Genomic DNA, 21456 nt, shown 5'->3' with positions numbered 1-21456 from the left:
CGAGGGTCTTATTAGTTTTCGTGTAGATCTCATTAAGTTTATCGGCAGCTTCTAAACAGTTCTTGAGAGACCTTAAAAGTGTGGTTCTGAACTCTATTTCTTCCATTGACAATTTTGTCCTGTTTCTTTGTCTCCGCAGTTTGTTATGCTTCCTTGGTGCACCCCCTAGTGGTCTTTGTTCGCAGTCTTATAGATAAATCTTGATTGTTGTAGCTAATTCCAGGGAGGGTTTGACCTCCAGGCCAAGTGGCTATGAGAATCAGCTGTGTCAGCAGTGAGAGAACTTCTGTCCTCTAGGGAGGTGCTAATCTAGCCTTTGCCTGAGGCTATCCGGCAAATGCCTCTGTGCAGGGCTTGGGCGGGGCGGGTCGCACAGGATCAACAGGGTGGGCCGGAGAGAGCAGTTATGGCGGCTCTCAGTCCTGTCCCAAGGGGCTCTGCCTCTCTGAGTCCCAGCACCCGCTGCAAAGCTCGGAGAGAAAGCTGCACTCGCTCTGACCGAAGCCAGACAGTCCCGCTTCTCCCGTTTGAGTCTGGGTCCCTAAAGACTCGCCCAGATCTGGTGCTCAGAGTCTGCGACTCCCTCCCGATTGAAAACAACAACCACGCCCTCCGCCGCCAGCCCGCTCCGCGCACTCCGCACCTCAGAATTTGACTTCAGCACTGCGCCTCCTCTGAGTGTCCGTATGCGTTTCTCTTTCCTCCTAGTTGTAGGACTTCCACTCAGCCAGCGTTCCTGTGGTTCTGGGTGATGTCCCTTCCGTTTTTTGGTTTCACTTTTGAAGTAGTTGTTCAAAGCAGCAAACTCCGGCGTTAACCTATGCCGCCATCTTGGTTCTCTCTCGATGATGGAAAAATTTTTTTAAAGATATAAATTTTTATTGATTTCAGGAAGAAAGGGAGAGGGAGAGAGAGATAGAAACTAATGAGAGAGAATCATTGATCGGCTGCTTCCTGCACGCCCCCTACTGGGGATCAAGCCCCCAACCCAGGCATGTGCCCTTGACCGGAATTGAACCTGGGACCCTTCATTCTGCAGGCCGACACTCTATCCACTGAGCCAAACCAGCCAGGGAATTATAGGGACACTTGTGATGACACTGGGCCCCCTGAGCAATGGAGGACAATTTCCCCATCTCAAGATCATTAACTTCATCCCATAGGTAAAGTTCCTTTTGTCATGGAAGGTGACATTTTTATAGCTTCTGGGGTTGGATGTGGACATCTTTGTGGGGAGGGGGGAATTATTCTGCTGACCACAGAGTGAATGGACCATCATTTTTATGATTCTATCGGATGGCTGGGCATGTTCTGTGTTGATCTCACCTACAGTAACTAATGAGAACGCAGACAGACACCTGGAGGATTGGGAGGGCTGGGCTGGAAGGTGCAAGATGGCTTCATTGGCTAGTTCTCCACGCACTAGCCCAGCCTTCAAGAAGCTACACTGGTGCCTGGCAGGTGTGGCTCAGTGGTTGAGTATCAACCTATGAACCAGGAAGTCACAGTTCAATTCCTGGTCAGGGCACATGCCTGGGTTCTGGGCTCCATCCCCACTAGGGGCCGTGCAGGAGGCAGCTGAACAATTTCTCATCATTGATGTTTGTATCCTTCTCCCCCTCTCCCTTTCTCTCTCTGAAATTGATAAAAATATGTGTGTTCGCTTTTTTTGTTTTTGTTTTTAAAGAAGCTACACTGGCTTCCTTACGTATGGAGGTCTAATCCCCACACCTCACTTCTGCCACCTTCTATAGCTCAAAGCAAATCACAGGGCCATGCCTACCCAGGGGCAGAGGGGTGGAGAGCAGACTGCCCCTCTGGGTGGGAGAGGCCTCAACGTCCCACTGCAAAGGGGCATGCTGTTGGAATGGGAGGAATTTGAAGTCACTGCACAGCCCACCCTCATCCTTTGGTCTAGTTGTTTAAGTTCTTGTTCTCGGTTGGTGTTCTGACTCCTGATACTTCTCACCTGGTAGCTTTCCGCCATCAGTTCTTTCCTGGTAATGGGTGTTGGAGAGGTCAGCTCTAAGCAGCTCTAAGCAGCTCTGAGCAGACAGAGGGAAACCTCGGGAGCCATCCAATGTCTGAGGGATTCATGGAGGGTCCCAGCAACCGCCCACCTGCAATGGAATTCGTACGTGGCCGCTAAGTTGAAATTCGAATGCACACGGGCTGCCCAGGCGCCACCAGATGGCGTCGCATTCGTTGTGAAGTTGGAGGGCTCTGGGCTCACCACGCTTGGAAGGCTGGTGAAGCAGATGATATCACCGAGTTTGTAACTCTTCGTGAAATTACTGATTCGGGCAAATTTACCAATGATAGTCAGACCCTGAGATGCATGGATGGGGGGCAACAGAACGATTGTACACGGTGGATTCTCATCACACACAATACTGTCCGTGTTGCTAGCGAGACTTCTTAAACAGCCGTTGTCAATAAAAAGGGGGCCGAAGGACAGACAGATGGATAGACTAGGAGCCCAAGACAGACCATATCCACATCTGGAGGGTTGATTTACAATAGAGGAGGCAGCGCACTGCGGTGCGGAAAGGACGACTTCTCAATGAATGATGCTGGGACAACTGGATATCACTATTGAAAAAATACAAAATGTGACTCCTACCTCACACCGTACACAAGGCAATTTGGGGAGGACTACGGACCTGAATATGAAAGATAAAACAGTAACACTGTAGCATATGATACAGGTGCTCGCTTCGGCAGCACATGTACTAAAATTGGAACGATACAGAGAAGATTAGCACGGCCCCTACACAAGGATGACGTGCATATCCGTGAAGGGTTCCATTTTTTTTTTTTTTTAAAGAAAAGAATATGATACAGAAAAATACTTTTATAACCTTGTGGTAAGGATTTTTGAAATAGGTCACATAACAATAAAGGAAGAGAGTGATGCACTGGGTTATATTAAAATGAAGAACTGTTCAAAGACACCATTAAGAAAGTGAAAGGCAAATCACAAAGGAGGTATTTGTAATCCATGCAACTGATAAAAAGGTCAGATCTAGAATTTATAGAGAATTCCTAGAAGTCACTGAGAAAAAGTCAGGCAGACAAGTCGAAAACTGGGTTACACTTGGCTAGAGGATTCAAGAAGAGGGAAATCTGCCCTGCCGGTGTGGCTCAGTGGTTGAGCATCTACCCATCAGCCAGGAAGTCACAGTTGGATTCCAGTCAGGGCACATGCCCAGGGTTTCAGGCTCGATCCCCAGAAGGGAGTGTGCAGAGGCAGCCAATCAATGATTCTCTCTCATCATTGATGTCTCTATCTCTCTCCCTCTCCCTTCCTTTTGAAATAAAAAAATATATATATTTTAAAAAGACAAATATAGCCCTGGCAAGTTTTGCTCAGTAGTTACAGTGTCGGCCTGCTCACAAAAGGGTTCAGGTTCCATTCCCAGTCAAGGGCATGTACCTGGGTTGCAGGTTTGAACCCTGCCTCTGGTTGGGGGGTGTTCAGGAAGCAACCAAACTATATGTCTTCTCACATTGATATTTCTCTCTCTCTCTCTCTCCCCCTCCTCCTTCACTTTCTCTAAAAATCAATGGAAAAAAGTATCCTCAGGTGAGGATTTAAAAAACAAAAAAATACAAATATACCAACATTAAAGGACAGATTGCTTCTTTAATTATCTTAATACAACTACTTTAACTACTGCACAATTCCTTTCCAGTCGTACATTTTTTTTTAAATATATTTTATTGATTTTTTACAGAGAGGAAGGGAGAGGGATAGAGAGCTAGAAACAGCAATGAGAGAGAGAGAAACATCCATCAGCTGCCTCCTGCACATTCCCCACTGGGGATGTGCCCGCAACCAAGGTACATGCCCGTGACCGGAATCGAACCTGGGACTCTTGAGTCCGCAGGCCAACGCTCTATCCACCGAGCCAAACCGGTTAGGGCCAGTCGTACATATTTTTAAATTAAATTTATTGGGTTTCTATGTTACAAGATATGTGTATTGCACCGTGTGCCACACCACCCAAAATACATATTGTTTTATATCAGCTCATAAACCATTTTGTTTATTTTTTCCCATTTCACATTATAACCCAAACATGGCCAATGTTTTTTCACAGTTACTGTAGCAGAAGCATAACATTCTCCCTGTGGCTGTAATATAATTTTATCAAGCCACTCTCCCGCCACTGTACGTTGGCTTACTGGCTCTGCCTTTTCAAAAGAATTACGTGTTATTCTTGATTCCGTCTCCTCTTAGCTATGAGAATTTATTCTAACAATTAGCCCTCCCTTGCATTTGATTCTTTCCTTGTCTTCACACACCGTCTCTTCTGTCCGCAGGGATTTTCAACCTTATCAACCCCCAAATATATCTCAATCCTGGCATATGCCCTTCTCTGTAAATATACTTGATTATATTTAGAACTGAAAGCTTTCTGTAAGAATCCCTAAATTGGAAGCCACTTTTAATTTGTAAGTATCCATGTTTAGAAATCAGCTGATGATTGGAGAGGGGCCTGCCAGACCTCCCTCTTGCAAGTGTCAGAGCCTTGAAAAAGGTGGAGCTGATCATATTGATGAGAAAGCTCCTTCCTCGTTAGCAAAATCAGCCTGAAACACAAAAGCTGGTGAATTGACGACCACGCTATTTCCAATCAGCGTTTTCAGGACTCATGGGTGGTCCTTAAGTTACTCTGATAATTTACATGATCTGTATTTATTTTTTAAACATCTCACACTGCCCTGGCCGGCGTGGCTCCGTGTTGAGTGATGACCTATGAACCAGGAGGTCACAGTTCGATTCCTGATCAGGGCACAGGCCTGGGTGGCAGGTTCAACCCCCCAGTGTGGGGTGTGCAGGAGGCAGCCAATCAATGATTCTCTCTCATCATTGATATTCCTATCTCTCCCTCTCCCTTCCTCTCTGATATCAATAAAAATATATTAAATAAATAAACCAATAAATATCTCACGCTTCCATGTCCAGCCAGGGAAGAAATCAATGCATCTATCAATACAGGTTTTTATGTTTCAAGTTTTAAAAAATATTTCAAATTTCTCTCAGCACGAACTCTCTTACCTCATGGCATACATTTGTAAGGTCACACTCGTTCGACAGGCGACGAGGAAGGACGTCATGTGTGGTCCCAACCAGATGAATTTCTGGAACAGGCACAGCTTCTGGGGGGAATGGAGGGAACTTCCTGGGAGGCAGGAATGTTCTAGATTTTTTTTTAATCCTCACCCGAGGACTTTTTTTTTTTAAATATATTTTATTGATTTTTTAAAGAGAGGAAGAGAAAGAGACAGAGTCAGAAACATCGATGAGAGAGAAACACCAATCAGCTGCCTCCTGCACACCCCCTACTGGGGATGTGCCCACAACCCAGGTACATGCCCTTGACTGGAATCAAACCTGGGACCTTTCAGTCTGCAGGCCGACGCTCTCTCCACTGAGCCAAACCGGTTTCGGCAGGACTTTTTTTTTTAATTATTGATTTTAAAGAGAGAAGCAAGAGAGAGAAAAAAATCTATGTGAGAGAGAAACATGGCGATCAGTTGCATTACATATGTGCCCTGACCAGAGATCGAACCCACAGCCTTTTGGTGGATGGGACAATGCTCCAACCTGCTGTGCTCTCGATCTTGATGGGGTGGGGTGATGGAGGGCCCTGCCTAAGTTATGCATCACACTACACTCAGGATCTGTGCGGGCCATTGTAAGTAAAGCATATCGCGGTGAAGTTCAGGTGACGTAATGTTACACTTTTACCTTCAGGTCTGGCATCTTCTCCAAGACACAGAATTCGCTGTGAGTGCAGAAAGCGAGCCCATGTTGGCCCCAGGATGCCAAGGGGAGGTCACCAGGCCTTTTTTGCTTCACCTTATTGACATTTCTTGCTGTTTGCTGATCAAACACCTTCCCCCAGGAGTCCTTGAACCACCGCAGCCCCCCACCCAAGCCAGCAGTGGCCTCTAGATGGCGCTGTTTACACAGCCAGGAATTAATTATTTTTCTGCTTCTTTATTTTGTTTTCTTATTCGATTGTTACTACATATGTATTTCTTGCCTCCCCCTCACCCCTTTCCCAAGCTTTATTAAAGAAAAAGCAATGATGGTAAATCTCTAAAACAGTCCATTTTCTGGGACTCTTCCCTTGAACATGTGATGTTTGATTTTGAAACACATACCACCTGTGCATGGTTCCCAGCTGTACTAAACAGGTGAGAGGCTGAGATCCTAACAGATTCCTCTTCCAACTCTCCCCAGCCTGTGGTCTGTCTTTGGATCAGCAATAATTGCCTGGACAGCTACTGTGGCTTCATTCATTTTTGTCTGTAGCTCTCTGAGCTCTTCTACATGCAGCAATCGCAGAATTTGAGCAGCTTCATTAAGAACTGCATCTCCTGTGTCAAAACCAAGACAGGCAACCCCTCTTTCGCTTGATTTGCTTTAGCAACTGCCTCCTGTGTCAGGCGTTCCTGGGCCAAAATGCGAATTGCCTTAAGCATTACCAGGGAATCATCATGACGTTGAATCTGGAGAAGGTTAGCCAAAGCCATTGCACCAGCCTTAAAATCAGGACTATTAACATCCAAATTGATCAATGGCTCTGCATTTTTAGCTGCATTGTCAGCATTTTTTGTATTATCAGATACCGAGTCCTTATATTTTTCAGCGTTATCTCCATATTCGAGTCTAACGGCTAAACCAAGAAGCCAGTCAATTGCTTCTTGTCGATCTTGAATCTTGAAAGGACAGCTAACATCTGTGAGATACTTTTCAAAGAACTTGGGCCGGTCACTGCTGTGGATGTTTCTTAAATTACCTCTGCCTTCAATCTTGTAGTGTCTGATTTTCTGGTCTTAAAGCCAAACAATAAAGTTTCTAAATTCTGTTTCGTCTTTGCAGTTGAAGCCGGCGGGATTGTGGTAGTCGAGGGCCGTCAGCTTGTGGCGGAACATGGTCCTGGCTTCCCACTCTGTCCCCCGGGCTCCGGCCGGGAGAGGAGAGAGAGGCGAGGAGCAGCTGGCGGCGAAGCTCCCCTTCTTGCCATTTTATTGTTCATATTTTTAATCTTTTTTCCCCCTTCTTAATATGTTTTTTTAAAAGAATTGTTTATTGATTTTTAGAGAGAGAGGAAGGGAAAGAAGTATGAATTTGAGATGCAACATTAATTGGCTGCCTTCTGCACCCCCCCCCACCACCACCACCAGGGATTGAACCTGAAACCCAAGCAGGTGCCCTTACCAGGAATCAAGCCATTTATAGTCTCAAACATGCAGGACATTGGTGCATGGGACTACATCCAACCAGCTGAGCCACACAGGCCAGGGCTGTCCTTCTTACAGAGGAGCCTTTACTATTTCACAGAATACTGGTTTGTTAGTGATGAACTTCTCTAGCTTTTTCTTGTCTAGGAAGATCTTCATATGTCCTTGGATTCTAAATGAGAGCTTTGCTGTGCAGAGTAATCTTAGATGTATGTCCTTGCTTTTTTCATCACCTTGAATATTTCTTGCCAATCACTTCCGGCCTGCAACGTTTCTGTTGAGAAATCAGCTGACAGTCATATGAGAGGTCCCTTGTAGGTAACTAACTGCTTTTCTCTTACTGCTTTAAGATTCTCTCTTTGCCTTTAACCTTTTGCATTTTAACTATGATGTGTTTGGGTGTGGGTTTCTTTGGGTTCATCTTGTTTGGGACTCTATGGGCTTCCTGGACTTGGATGTCTGTTTCCTTCACCAGGTTAGGGAACTTTTCTGTCATTATTTTTTCAAATAGGTTTTCAATTTCTTGCTGTCTTTCTCTCTCTCTTCTCTTTCTGGCACCCCCGTGATGCAAATGTCGGTATGCTTGAAATTGTCCCAGAGGCTCCTTACACTATCCTAATTTTTAAAAATTCTTTTTGTTGTTCTGATTGGGTGTTTCCTATTTTCTTATGTTCCAAATCACTGATTTCATTCTTAGCCTCATCTATTCTACTGTGCCTTGTAAATTATTCATTTCAGTTAGAGTGTCCTTCACTTCTGACTAGTTCTTTCTTTACGGTTTCCATGTCTTATTTTATGCTGTTGAACTTCTCACCAAGTTCATCTGCTCTTCCCCTAAGTTCACTGAGCATCCTGATAACCAGTGTTTTGAACTCTGCGTCTAGTAATTGCTTGTCTTCATTCTGCCTAGTTCTTTTTCTGGAGGTTTTTGTTTTTCTGTTCTTTCATTTGAGACGTGTTTCTTTGTCTCTTCTTTTTGGCGGCCGCCCTGTGTTTGTTCCTCTGTGTTAGGTAGAGCTGCCACATCTCCTCAGCTTGGCAGAGTGGCCTAGTGTGATAGGTGTCCTGCAGGGCCCAGGGGCACAGCCTCCCGTCCACCCGATCTGGGCTCTCCGGCTGTGCCCGTGTGGGCTGTGTGCACCCTCCTGGTGTAGTTTAGCCTTGATTGCTGTTGGCATGTCCGTGGGAGGGGTTCACCCCCAGGACACTTGGCTACAAGCACTGGCGGCTAACACTGTGGAAATCGGCTGTGCAGTGGCCCACCCCATGAAGTACGATTTACTTCAGTGGGCTTTGAGCTGAGTCTTCCCCGTGAGCGTGTTGCTCGTGGAGGTGGTTGGGCGGTCCTTCAACGTGACCGGAAGCTGTTCACTGGGTGCACTGGCTCTGGGGCCTCCCAGGAGGTGTAGGCCAACCTGTGTTCTACCTGGGGCCACCTGGCATGAACTACAAAGTGATCTGCAGATGGTTGTTACCTGTGCTGGGCTGGGAGGTGCCCAGGGAAGGCCAACCTGCAAACCAAGACCAGCTGCCATTAGTGCTGGGCCTGGAGCCACTTAGTGAGGGGTATGGAGCACACTGAGGCCAGATGTTGCTTGTTGGAGAGATTTTAGCAAAGTCTGAAGCATGAGCCAAGATAGGCCATTAGCATGGAAAAGCCACTGGAAACAACTTGAGTGAGCCTGCAAGTTGGGTGGGGCAGAGTCTCAGAGAATCCACAGGGCTGGGCGAACAATGGGAGCCAGGTTGATGGAGACTCAGATATGGTGCCCAACCCCAGGAATTTAAATTTATTTTTATAGCTTCTACAATTTCTCTAAAACCCTCATTGGCCAGCAGGTGGGACAATGTCATTTCCCACCCCATCACCCTGACTCTGGGACACCAGGGCTGTCACACAGAGATATCATTCACACCAAACATGCATGACGTTGAAGAAAAAATATTGGACAGTTAGCAAAATACTGGGTGGGAGAGCAACTGCAGGGACCAGGATATGTCACCCCAAAATATGCTACTTTGGCATAAGAATTGTTTTGAGCTGAAGGCATTTGAATTCCTAAAATCTGTTATCTGCCTAGCCCTAACTGGTTTGGCTCAGTGGATAGAGCTGCGGACTGAAGGGTCCCGGGTTCGATTCCGGTCAAGGGCATGTACCTTGGTTGCGGGCACATCCCCAGTAGGAGGTATGCAGGAGGCAGCTGATCGATGTTTCTCTCTTATCGATGTTTCTAACTTTCTGTCCCTCTCCCTTCTTCTCTGTAAAAGATCAATAATATATATTTTTTAAAAAAATCTGTTATCTGCCTAAAAGCAGAGCCTCTTGAATGAATGAATGAATGAATAAATAAATAAATAAATAAATAAAGGTCATAAATCCCTTCCTGTGATCGGCTGTAATTTTCTCTTCTTGGAAAAGAGAAGTGGGAACCACTCCCAGACAGACTTTGTCACAATTGCTATCCCTCCTGTCTGTCCTCCGAGGGCCCCTTTACCGGCCCTGAAGTTCATTGCTGGGCCGTAAGCGGCCATTGCTGCCCTCTGTTCCCTATCACTGTGTCTGTAAGTTCTCAGGCCTCATGGTTCCTTTGGGCATTCACTTATTTATGTAACGCCCCAGCATGTAAAATTAAAAATTGAATTAATAAATATGTAAATTAAGAACGCCTCCTGTTAAAATGTCTTTTATTCATTTAATTTGCAGGTCCCCAGGTACAGAACACAGGAGGGCAGAGGGCAAGGTTCCCGTCTGCCCGTGAGACCCGCTGTGGGCTGATGCTTCGAGATTCCACTGGGCCTACGTTAGTGGGGGTCAAAGGCGGCAATGCTTTTAACAGGCCAACCCCAGGCATCCTGGCCCAGGAGGGGGCCCTCCTTCACGTGGGTCAGTGACCCCAAATAAGTAGGGCCCAGGCTAGGCAGCCGATGCCAGTGCAGTCTGCCTGGATTTATTTTTAAATTTTTTGTTAATTTATTTTAGAGGAAGAAAGGGAGAGAAACAGCAGTTTGTGGTTCCTCTTACTCATGCCTTCATGGGTTGAGTCTTGTTGTGCCCTGACCGGGGATCACACCCGTAACCTTGGTGTAGGGAGGAGGCTCTCACCACTGAGCTCCCCAGGCCACTCTGCCTGGTTTTCATCTTCGGGCCATTTATAGTCTCACACCCGGTCAGGTCCGACCGGGATTGGCCTGCGCACAGAATGGGATGTCCGCGCACAGGGGTGTGGACAGTGCGAACGCCTTTCGGTAACGAGGTTCTGTCCTTAGCGAGGAGGCCTGGCTTGCTTTCCCCGCACTGAGCAGAGACGGAGTCCGAGCGTGCAGCCCGGGGCAGAGTGCGGCGCTGGGCACATGTCACCGGGGACCTGCCGGAGCCAGCTCGGCAGACCGGCTCCGGAGAGGCTGGTCGCTGTCGTCTGGGGCGGCGGGACGCACCGCGTGAAAGGGGGGGGGGGGCCTGGAAAGCGGGAGCCGCTCTGCCTGGCTGGCTGGTGACGTGGAGGAGGTGGCAGCACGGCGTCCAGCCCTGCCCCACCTGTTTCTCTCCACGGGGCCCCTCTGTCCTCCAAATGCTGGCGCCACCTGCCAGCCCCCATCCCGGTGCCGCTCTTGCCTCATTCCCGCTGCAGAGCCAGCCCCGCGGCCCGCACAACCCCAGAGCGGCCACGGCTGCCGTTCCCGCGGTTCCAGGCGCTCCGGCGGCGGCGGCGGCGGCGGGCCGCTCCTGACACCTCGGGCTGGGTGGGCTCTTGTGAACGGTCTGGACGCGACTGGCCGGGAAAAGTCCCCCCGGAAGCCCGGCCCTTCTGAACCCTGTCCCCGTGGAAGGCCCGTGCCTGGGAGCGGGGAGATGCGGACAGACGGGCCCCAGCCACCTAGGAATGGAGCCAGAATGAGCCTATGTGGGGTTTGTTTGGTTTATTTTTACTTTTTTAAAAAATTGTAGTAAAATGCCAAAACCGGTTTGGCTCAGTGGATAGAGCGTCGGCCTGCGGACTGAAGGGTCCCAGGTTCGATTCCGGTCAAGGGCATGTACCTGGGTTGCGGGCACATCCCCAGTGGGAGATGTGCAGGAGGCAGCTGATCGATGTTTCTCTCTCATCGATGTTTCTAACTCTCTATCTCTCTCCCTTCCTCTCTGTAAAAAATCAATAAAATATATTAAAAAAAATTGTAGTAAAAATATACTTAACACAACTTTACCATCTTAACCACTTAAAAACATGCTTTTGTGTAAGTTTATTTGCACCAAACTGATGACGATGCCAGGAAGCAAGATCTCAAAATGCTCGCCATCTTCACCACTGTTAAGGGCACAGCTCAGGGGCATTAGGTCCAGTCATCCTCTTGGGCAATCATCCCACCATTCAGCTCCAGAGCTTTCTCATCTTCCCGAACTGAAAGTCTGTCCCCGTTAAACACCAACCCCCAAATTCTTGCTGTTCCCGTGGAGAAATCAGCCCTCCCCAGCTTCCACCAGCAACCCGGCCACGGCAGGGGGGGACCTGCCGGACTGAGAAGGCAAAACAAACCACAGACACGACCCTGCGGCGACGGTCACATCACCTGACAGGGCAGGACACAGCTGGAGAGCTCCTCTGTAGACGAGACCTGCCCTGGGGCCGCCTGCCCCAGTGGGAGGAGCCGTAATGGCTTCCTCCCCTCAGTGTGGACACCTTATGTACTCACTTACAGATTTGTTAAAACCCACAGCACACACACATTTTATATATTTTCATTCTGGGAAATAAAGTGGTTCAAAATACATATTGCTTTTATGACCAGAAGGCGGGGGGGGGGGGGGGGGGAGGCACGGATCGAGCAGAGAGAGGCGGACAGGCAGAGGAGATCCGAATGAATAAAGAGCAACTTCTAGAGAACCCCCTCCAGCTGTAGACACATGAGCTGTTTTCCTGTGGGCAAGTGACTTGGCAGCTCCAGCCTGCTTCCCCATCTGGAGCTGCCGCCTCCTCCCTGCCCCAGGCCCCAAATGCAGGGGTGCAGGGTGCTCCATCCCCGCTGGGTCCTTGTCCCCTGCCTCCGCACCTCGATTTCGGGTGGAGGTCCCGGCGACCCCACCGAGATGCCACCCGCGGCTGCGAAGTGTATTAATCCAGGTGGCCAGTACAGAGAATGAAACCCGAAGGGAGCCCGCCAGCAAGGGGTGTGGAAGACAGGAGGATGCCCCCACCCCATTTTACAGATGGGCCAAGGGCGGCCTGGGGGCGAGCCCTACCTCACACTAAGGGCACAGATTGGAGGTTAGAAAGCCACCCAGAGACCTCAGTCACCTGGCCTCTCCCTCCATGAGCTCTTATTGAGCACCACATGTGTGCCTAGAGGGACAAACAGACAGAGGACATGAGAGCTGGGGACCAGCCGTGGGCAAACTACGGCCCGCAGGCCGGATCCGGCCCATTTGAAATGAATAAAACTAAAAAAAAAAAAAATAGACCGTACCCTTTTATGTAATGATGTTTACTTTGAATTTATATTAGTTCACACAAACACTCCATCCATGCTTTTGTTCTGGCCCTCCGGTCCAGTTTAAGAACCCATTGTGGCCCTCGAGTCAAAAAGTTTGCCCACCCCTGGCTGGGGACCATCCAAGGACCCAGGGCAAAACACAGGACAACGCCGAGGTTGAGCAATTTCTCCTAAAAAGGGCGGGATGGACCTGTGTTCCCCATTGGGGCCCCAGCCGCCCTGCCAGGCTAAATAAATTTATATCAATGAAAATGTAGCAACGGAAGCATTCTGTTTCTCATTCTCACTGGCCGCCTGTCACATGCTCCAGAGCCACCCGTGGCTGCAGATGAAGAACATGTCCATCGGGCCAGAAAGTTATTCTGAAAGACCCGGTTCCACAGTCCAGTCTTCCCTGCTTCCGTTTCCCGGTGAGAACAGAGGGCGAGCTGAGTTCCCTTGGGTTAAGTACATGCACTGTTCGCTTTGAGACCTGAGGGCGGACAAGCAAGGAACTGGGAACAGCACAGTGGATGCAAGTGGAAGCGGCGACTTCCCAATAAGATGTATTGTAGCAACGTCATGTTGCGGTTGTGACATTGTAACCGTTTTTGCAAAATGCTACTACTGGGGAAAACCGGGCAAAACGTTATTTCTTGCAACTGCATGTGAATCTACAACAGTTCCTGCCGAAACTCACAGCACAGCCCTGGCTGGTGTGGTTCAGCGGTCAGAGCATCGTCTGGTGCCCCAAAGGGTTGTGGGGTCCATTCCCGATCAGAGCACACACCCAGGTTGGGGGTTTGGTCCCTGGTTGGGGTGTGTGCAGGAGGCAACTAATTGATGCTTCTCTTTCACATCTCTGTGTCTCTCTCACTCTTTCCTTCCTCTCTCTAAAATCAATAAAACGATATCCTTGGGTGTGTTTTTTTTTTAGTTTTTTTTTTTTTAAGCAAAGCTGCCTTTGAAGCCATTAAAAAAGACCTCAGCACATGTTATCATGATGAGTGCGGGTTTCTGGCGCTCTCTTAAATTTCCTGCCCAGGCAAGGGTCTTACTCACCCACCCTCTTTGGTTCTGGCCCCGATTAGGAGAGGTTGTAAGCTGGCTTCTTGCCATGCGTGCTTGGCACCAGGTCGCGGCAAAAGGTAAAACCATCCCAGGAGACGGGGACTGGGGTCCATGGTGAAGGTCTGCAAGTTGCACAGGGTTCGGGCCGAGTCACTGGGATGATGGCCTCGGGCCGGGAGTGGCCAGGGCTGGGACCCACAGCCCTTACATGGCCCCCGCACCTGCAGGGTGGGTGCCGCTCTGAATGTACAGGTAAAACTTTAGGCGATGCCAGAGCATCCCCGTTTGTCATTTTGGGAGTCTGTTCTGGGGACTTGCTAACCTCTTGCTGGAAAGTCTCCCAAGGGCCTTTGGCACGGGCGTCCTGGGACCCCAGACACGGAGGTCTCCGTGGCCCCGAGACGAGTGCCCAGCACAGGACAAGCTCCCTGTCATGGGTATCTGGGCCTTCTGCAGGCTCACAAGAGGTCACAAAAGGGAAACTGAGGCAGGGGAGAGAATAAGCTGTTGCCCTCACATTCCACGAGGGGAAACTGAGTCTCCGTGAGAGGCATCTTCTAGGGTTGCCCACAAACCCCAAACCCCACATGGGGAGGGGCCCTATGCGGCTTCGACAGAGGGAACGAATGCAGCCCAGAGTGGGGACCAGAGCCACCGGGCTCCAGCCACTTGTCCACACCCCGTCCCTGGCCCAGCTCACCCCATCGAGCTTTGAGCGACACGGCACATTCTTCCTCACTTCTGACTTGATTCCATCACACTTTGCTTTAAACCCGTTTCTCAGCCCTGGCCAGGTGGCTCGGTTGGTTGGAGCCCTGTCCCTGCACCACAGGCTGCAGGCTTGATTCCCAGTCAGGGCGTGTGCCTCTGCTGCCAGCTTGATCCCCTATGGGGCACATATGGAGGCAGCCAAGCGATGCTTCTCTCATACATTGATGTTTTTCTCTCCCTCTCCTCCCTCCGCTCCCTCCCCTCCTCGCTTCTCCCCACTCCCCTCTCTAAAAATCAATAAAAAACAGATCCTTGGTGAGGATTTTTTTTAAAGCACATAAACCCATTTCTCCTCCTTCCAAGTGAGTCTAAGACCAGGTTTCCTCTGGAGAATTAAGGGGGACAATGAGGTGGGGTGACTCACAGGGAGGGTTTGTCAAGGGGATTAGCGACAATGACAGGAATGAAGACTTGCACAAATCCCTAAGTCTGGGAGGAGATGCCAGTGCTGGCCTCCTCCACACCCCGCAGGCTGGTGAGTCATTCCTTGGTGCATTTATTGAGTACTCGCTGTGTACCAGACTCTACACAAATTTGGTCCCATCATCCTTTCAATTTTTATTAAGAAGAAAGCCACCCTTTTAAATCCAATGCCATTTAGTACATTTACCATATTGTGCAACCATCACCATCACTTCTTATCTAATTCCAGAATGTTCCACCACCCCAAAAAGAAGCCCATTCCCATCAGCAGTCACTCCCCATCCCTCCCTGGACCCCAAAAATCATGAACCCACTTCCTGTCTCTGTGGACTTGCCTGTTCTGGACATTTTACACAAATGAAATCACTGTGGCTTTTTGTGTCTGTCTTTTCTCACTTTATTAAAAAATAAATCTACACTAATGAAAGACAAAGATGCTAATTGGCTGTAACTTTGCTACACCCAAGCCACACCCACCAGCCAATCAGAGCAACTATATGCAAATTAACCCAACCAAGATTGCGGCTGGCAGCCACGGAGCTGGAGCAAGCAGGAGGCTTGGTTGCCCTGGCGATGGAGGAAGCCAAGCTTCCCACCTGCTCTGGCCTCCCCAAAAGGCAACAAAGTTTCAATTATAGAAGCTAAATAAATCCCAGATACCTGCTTCCAGCCAGCCTCCAATGGGAGCTTGAGTGGCTGGGGGCCCCCACCCATGCACCAGGCCTCCATCCTATATAATAAAAGGATAATATGCAAATTGACCCTAACAGCAGAGCGACTGGGAATCACTCGTCTCTATGACACACACTGACCACCAGGGGGGCAGACGCTCAATGCAGGAGCTGCCCCCTGGTGGTCAGTGCGCTCCCACAGGGGGAGCTCTGCTTAGTCACAAGCCAGGCTGATGGCTGCCAGTACAGCGGTGGTGGTGGGCGCCCCTCCCGCCTCCTCAGCAGCGCTAAGGATGTCCGACTGCAGGTAGGCCTGCTCCCCCCTGGCAAGTGGACATCCCCCAAGAGCTCCTGGGCTGCCAGAGGGATGTCTGACTGCCAGCTTAGGCGCAATCCCCAGGGAGCGGGCCTAAGCCAGCAGGTGGTCATTCCCCGAGGGGGTCCCAGACTGCGAGAGGGCACAGGCCGGGCTGACGGACCCTCCTGAGTGCATGAATTTTTGTGCACCGGGCCTCTAGTAAATAAAATATTGTTTAAAGTTTTAGGTTTAGCCCTGGTCAGTGTGGCTCAGTTGGTTGGAGGGTTGTCTCATAGACCAAAAGGTGGGGGGTTCGCCCTAGCCAGTTTGCTCAGTGGTTAGACATCAGCCCGCAGACTGAAGGGTTGAGGATTTGAGTCCCAGTCAAGGGCATGTACCTTGGTTGCAGGCTTGATCCCTGGCCCTAGTCAGGGCATGTGTGGGAGGCAACCAATCGATGTGTCTCTCTGCCATCAATGTTTCTCTCTCTCTCTGTCTCTCCCCCTCTGTTCCACTCTCTCTAAAAAATCAATGGGGTGAGGATTAACAACAACAAAGGGTGGGGGTCCAACTCCCAGTCGGAGCATGTAGGGGAGGCAACCAATAGCTGTTTCTCTCTCATCTCTCTTCCTTCCTCTAAAATCAATAATAATAAAAAGAACATGACACATATCTTTTCTTCTTCTTTTTTGAATCATAGAAGACATTTATTGAGAAGGCCAGCCAACTAAGAAGAGAGGGCGCTTACAAGCATTCTACCGGGGGACAGGGTTATACAGGGGAAGGGGCTGGGGTGAGGCTGGGAATGGAATGCAGCTATGCACAGCCCTGGAGGTCCCCAGATGTCAGCTATTGTCCTTAATCATCAGGTAATGAGATGATGTTGATGAGATGATGTTTTGACTCCTGGTGGCTCGGTCTGACCATGCTTATTGGTTCTGCTTGCTGGGTTCACAGCTGAGTCACCTCCTCAATTGCTTCCCACAGGCCTTGGAAAGGAAACTTAGGAAAAACTAACCCCCTATTCACATAAGTACTAGTGTACGTATTCTAAAATTTAAAATAATCTGATCATTTTTCAGATTAATGCAGGTGCTCTGTCTATCAGATTATAAGTCCCCCTATCATTTGCACCAGCCCTGCTTTCCAATGGGTTGACCAAGGTTGCAATATTTTGAACAGTTCCTGTGTTTGGCTGAATTCATTTAGAAACTATATACCCTGCTTACTGAGCGACATTCAAGCTCTTCACGGCTTCTGCCTGGGCTCAGTATGAGACAACAGGTTTCCCACAGAATCCATAGTAATCCCAGCAGAAGGGCTGGCGTTTCTGGAAACACTGGAAACAGCTCTAAGTTCCCCATAACCCACTCTTACCTCCCAGAGCTCTTTATGGCTTTTACTCAACACAACAAGTGCAGTGTTTAAAAGGAAGGTTCTAGAGGAAGCCGGTGTTGACCCCCTCTGTCCCAGCCCCATTTCTCCCAGCCTATTCTACGTTAAATGCAGCAGAGAGGCAGCAAAGGAGCAGGGGAAAGGCGGGGCGGGAGGTGGGAGAGCAGAAGTCCCAAAGCAAATCAAGGAAAGTGTCTGCCATCACCAGCAAGCTTCCTTCTGTGTGTCAATGCTGCCACCTTTGGGTGTAAATTATAAATTCATTAGAAAATAGGGCCAGTCACGGTCATTCATTAGATGAAGCACAAGGATGAGGTCCTGTGAGTTTACATATATATACCCCAAGTATTCCTGGGATCTATTCCAACCAGAATCAAATAGATCTACTTTTCAAGCTCCTACCTTTTAAGATGTACCACTGATCTTTTAAAAGATACCACTGAGTGCCTGGGCAATTGGAGAAACTCCTTCAATGTTCTCCCTACATCCACGTGGGCAGCCCACCTTCCAACCCATCCCCCACGCAGCAGCCAGAGTCGCCTGTGGTTCGTGACAACATGGACAAACCTTGAAGATCTTGTGCGAAGCGAAATAAATCAAAGACAAAGACATCTCTTCTTTGTGGAATAGATACAGACTCACAGATACAGAGAACAGCTTGGGGGTGTTTGCAGCAAAGGACCGGACCAGGACTGCCTAGCCTCACTGGACTAATTGCCTGGCCTCCCCCCCCCTCCCCCCCCCCCCCCCCGCCCAGGGCTCAGGCCTCAGCCAGCTGGTTCAGCAGGAAGAGGGCCCCATAGAGGGCAGACAGGGGCTCCTTGGCTTTCGGGTCCCAGGTTGACCTGGGGCTGTTCGGCTCCATCTCCAGGCCACACTCATCCAGCAGCTCATAGGTAATGGCCAAGCCCTCCTCCTGGAGTTGGGCGAGGAGCTCAGGCTGGAGGGTAAAGGGAATGTTCTGGAAGCAGTTGAAGTTGGGCTCCAGGATGCTCCTCACCAGGTCCCTCTGCGGAAGGAGGATCCTCCTCTCCATGGACTGAGCCAGCAGATCATGTTGGATGTCACTCAGCACCATTAAGGCTTCAAGCAGGTAAAGGAGGAGGCACTTTGAGCCAACCTCTGGATAGCAGGAGTCCTTTCGCAGTTCAGTCAGGATGGTGCCACCAGGGCCGTCCAAATGACCGCAGGGTTCCTGTTCAAGCTCGTCCGTGAGGTCCTGAAGAGCCTCACGGTCCCTAAGCATGGCCAGGAGGTTGGAGAACACAACGTTCTGCATGTCCTTCGAGAGCTTGGCCGCTTCTACCTCCTGGGAAACCTCCTCTTGTAGAATCCAGAAATTCATTTCAGGCATCATGTGGCATACTGGAACGCCTTGCTCTTCATCATCTGCCATGTACCTGAAGCCTGCTGGAAAGGTTTTCCGATCACCATCGTCTGCGGTGTAAAGAATGTCCCAGCCTCTGCTGCGGAAAACCAGCTGCTTCCTCCTATAGGCCAGCACCGAGCCCTTCGGCACTGTCAGCTGCTTCTCTCTCTTTTCGGTAGCCTCTGCCTCTGCTTTACCCTTGACCCAAATATCCAGAGGGTTGGAGAGTTTCCCTGAGATCTTCTTGCTGCTTAAATCCTGCAGCACAGGGCTGTTGAGCAGCTCCACGGTGTCGGTCACAACATACAGATTCACCCCTGCTTCCCGGCACTGCTTCAGGAAGGCCGGCTCTGAGTCCGGCAGTTTCCTCTTCTGAAGCTCTGTCCAGGTTTCATGTGGGGTGCTGACAATCCGGTACTGGAGGGAGGACTCTTGGCACACAGCCATCCCCCCTGAGATGCCCACTTCTGCCCCAGCATTCACGCTCCCAGCCGCCTGCTGCTTCCTGACCACAGTGTAAGTGAAGACGGGAGACTCTTCCCCAGCCACGTCTGGGACCGAAGAACCTGGTTCCAGGATGTGCATGAGGGAGACATCAAGTGGCTCCTCAGGTAGTTGCCAAAACCGAGAGCGAGCCTTCTTCCTCTGTATGAGAGAAAACCGGTGTATCTTGGTGGCACTCACCAAGCATCTGACAGGTCTGAGCTGTCGGTCTCTGAGCTCTTTGACCAATTTCTTGGTAATTTTCTCAAACATGGAGGGCATGTTGTTGCTTGCCCTGCACGGTTGTCTATCAGGATGTGGTTTCAGCCTTTAAAACCCCAGCTCTGCACCTGGTCGGGGCGGCTCTCTGGACTCCCAGTTGTATACTGTCTTGTCGTATAAAGAAAGGCTGCAATGGGTAGGGCTCCTTCCAATCTCCAGACTGCCTGAGGTCAGACAAAATCCAGAGAACAGAGAAGTGCGACTCTGCTGGTCGTGTTTTCTTCCTACCAGCAGGTCCCCGACTCAAGTTCCAGGGCCATATCCTGTAAAAAGCAGCAGATGAGGCCCTCGCCTCATCCAGACCAGGTCTGGGGCTGAGCTCTGGATCACGGTCTTACCTCTTAAGTCCTTCTCAGTTGAGTCATGACATGTATCTTGAACAAGGGCTAAAAATAGCATTAGGTTTCCAGGAAAACTGTGCCATTAGTGCAAATAGTTCCCATAGCCCACCCTGCTCCTCCTATTATTAGCATCGAACATCAGCATTGCCGCTGTCTTGTCAAGGGGAGTGTAGAGCAGCTTCCCGTCACAGATGTGATTTTGACGGTTCTGTGCAGGGACATGTGAGGCCAGTGCCTGGGGGCAGCTGGGGAGCCCAAGCTGGCATCTCCATTTACCCAGGTGGAGCCTGGGCCCAGGAGACAGGGCAGCCCGTCACCAGCCTGGGAAAGGCTCCCAGCGGCTCCAGTTCCGGGATTTTCCTGCTGCTCCCGGAAGAGAGGTGGAAGGGCGGGATCTACCGAGAAGAAACCACCAAAATACAATCCACAGCAGAGGCTCAGAACAGGCTGTGCCTGGCTGCAGGACTTGGCAGGCGACAGAGGGCAGGGAGCGGTCACTGGCATGGCCTGGTGGGGCTGGGCAGGGCTCTGTGCCACCTAAGAGGGTGGTGGCGTGGCATGTAGCAGCCACCCCTCCCTGCCCACACACCTATGCCAGGCTGGGAAAGGGACACAGGAGGGGCCTGGGAGAACTGAGATGGGACCAATGGGGACTGGTGGGGGCCAGGAGACCAGGCTGGGCTGTCGCCCTGGAAGGGCTGGTGGTGGCCTGGCTCAGGAGAGGGTAGCTGTGGGGTCTGAGAGGAAGGGTCTAGGACAGCTGTGGGCAAACTATGGCCCGCGGGCTGGATCCGGCCCGTTTGAAATGAATAAAACTAAAAAAAAAAAAAAAAAAGACCGTACCCTTTTATGTAATGACTGGAGGCCCGGTGCACAAAAATTTGTGCACTCGGGGCAGAGAGGGGGTCCCTCAGCCTGGCCTGTGCCCTCTAGCAGTCTGGGACCCCTCAGGAGATAACGACCTGCTGGCTTAGGCCTGCTCCCGGGTAGCAGAGGGCAGGCCCAATCCCTAGGTGCAGCCCCTGGTCGGGCTCAGAGCAGGGCCAATTGGGGAGTTGGGGCGCCGCCCCCTGTCATGCACAGAGCAGGGCGGATCTGGAGGTTGCGATGCCACCCCTAGTCATGCTCAGGGTATGGCCCATTGGGGGGTTGGGGCACCGCCCCGTCACACTCAAAGCAGGGTCGATAGGGAAGTTGCAGTGCCACCCCGTCACGCACAGAGCAGGGCGGATCAGGGGTTTGGGGCTCTGCCCCCTGTCATGCACAGAGCAGGGCCAATCAGGGGGTTGGGGCGCCGCCACTGTCACACTCAGGGCAGGGCCGATCAGGGGGTTGGGGCGCTGCACCCTGTCACACACAGAGCCGCAGGGCGATCAGGGGGTTTGGGCGCTGCCCCCTGTCACGCTGATCCCGGTGCCGGGAGGCCTCGCGGCTCCGCTGATCCCGGTGCTGGGAGGCATATTACCCTTTTACTATATAGAATAGAGGCCTGGTGCACGGGTGGGGGCTGGCTGGTTTGCCCTGAATCAGGGTGGGAGTCCCCACTGGGGTGCCTGGCCAGTCTGGCTGAGGGGCTGAGGGCAGTTTTCAGGCTGACGGGTGACTGAAGCTCCCAACCACTCCTTT

The 21456-nt window shown here is 50.6% G+C and overlaps 1 protein-coding gene, 1 non-coding gene and 1 pseudogene across 2 annotated transcripts; 1 reads left to right on the top strand and 2 right to left on the bottom strand.

Annotated features, from left to right (window-relative positions):
* The first annotated feature begins 2708 nt into the window (after nucleotides 1-2708).
* LOC132236202 (U6 spliceosomal RNA) lies at nucleotides 2709-2815 on the top strand. The gene has a single exon (XR_009453169.1). It is a non-coding gene; the product is annotated as a U6 spliceosomal RNA (small nuclear RNA).
* Nucleotides 2816-6211: 3396 nt separating this feature from the next.
* Nucleotides 6212-7026, bottom strand: LOC132234218 (RNA transcription, translation and transport factor protein-like; annotated as a pseudogene).
* An 11089-nt stretch (nucleotides 7027-18115) lies between these two features.
* On the bottom strand, nucleotides 18116-19489 carry LOC132236089 (gasdermin-C-like). Its single transcript, XM_059699500.1, has one exon. The coding sequence runs from the start codon at nucleotides 19487-19489 to the stop codon at nucleotides 18116-18118; it is 1374 nt and encodes a 457-aa protein (XP_059555483.1).
* Nucleotides 19490-21456: the final 1967 nt, after the last annotated feature.

This window comes from Myotis daubentonii, chromosome 5 (genome assembly GCF_963259705.1).
Source record: "Myotis daubentonii chromosome 5, mMyoDau2.1, whole genome shotgun sequence".
Classification (NCBI taxonomy): domain Eukaryota; kingdom Metazoa; phylum Chordata; class Mammalia; order Chiroptera; family Vespertilionidae; genus Myotis; species Myotis daubentonii.
The sequence above is the reverse complement of the archived record's forward strand: the minus strand, read 5'-3'. Positions and strand labels throughout refer to the sequence as shown.

Bases quoted from the DNA above. Each gene is read 5' to 3' on its own strand.
- LOC132236089 (XM_059699500.1), bottom strand. From the start codon at position 19,489: ATGCCCTCCATGTTTGAGAAAATTACCAAGAAATTGGTCAAAGAGCTC.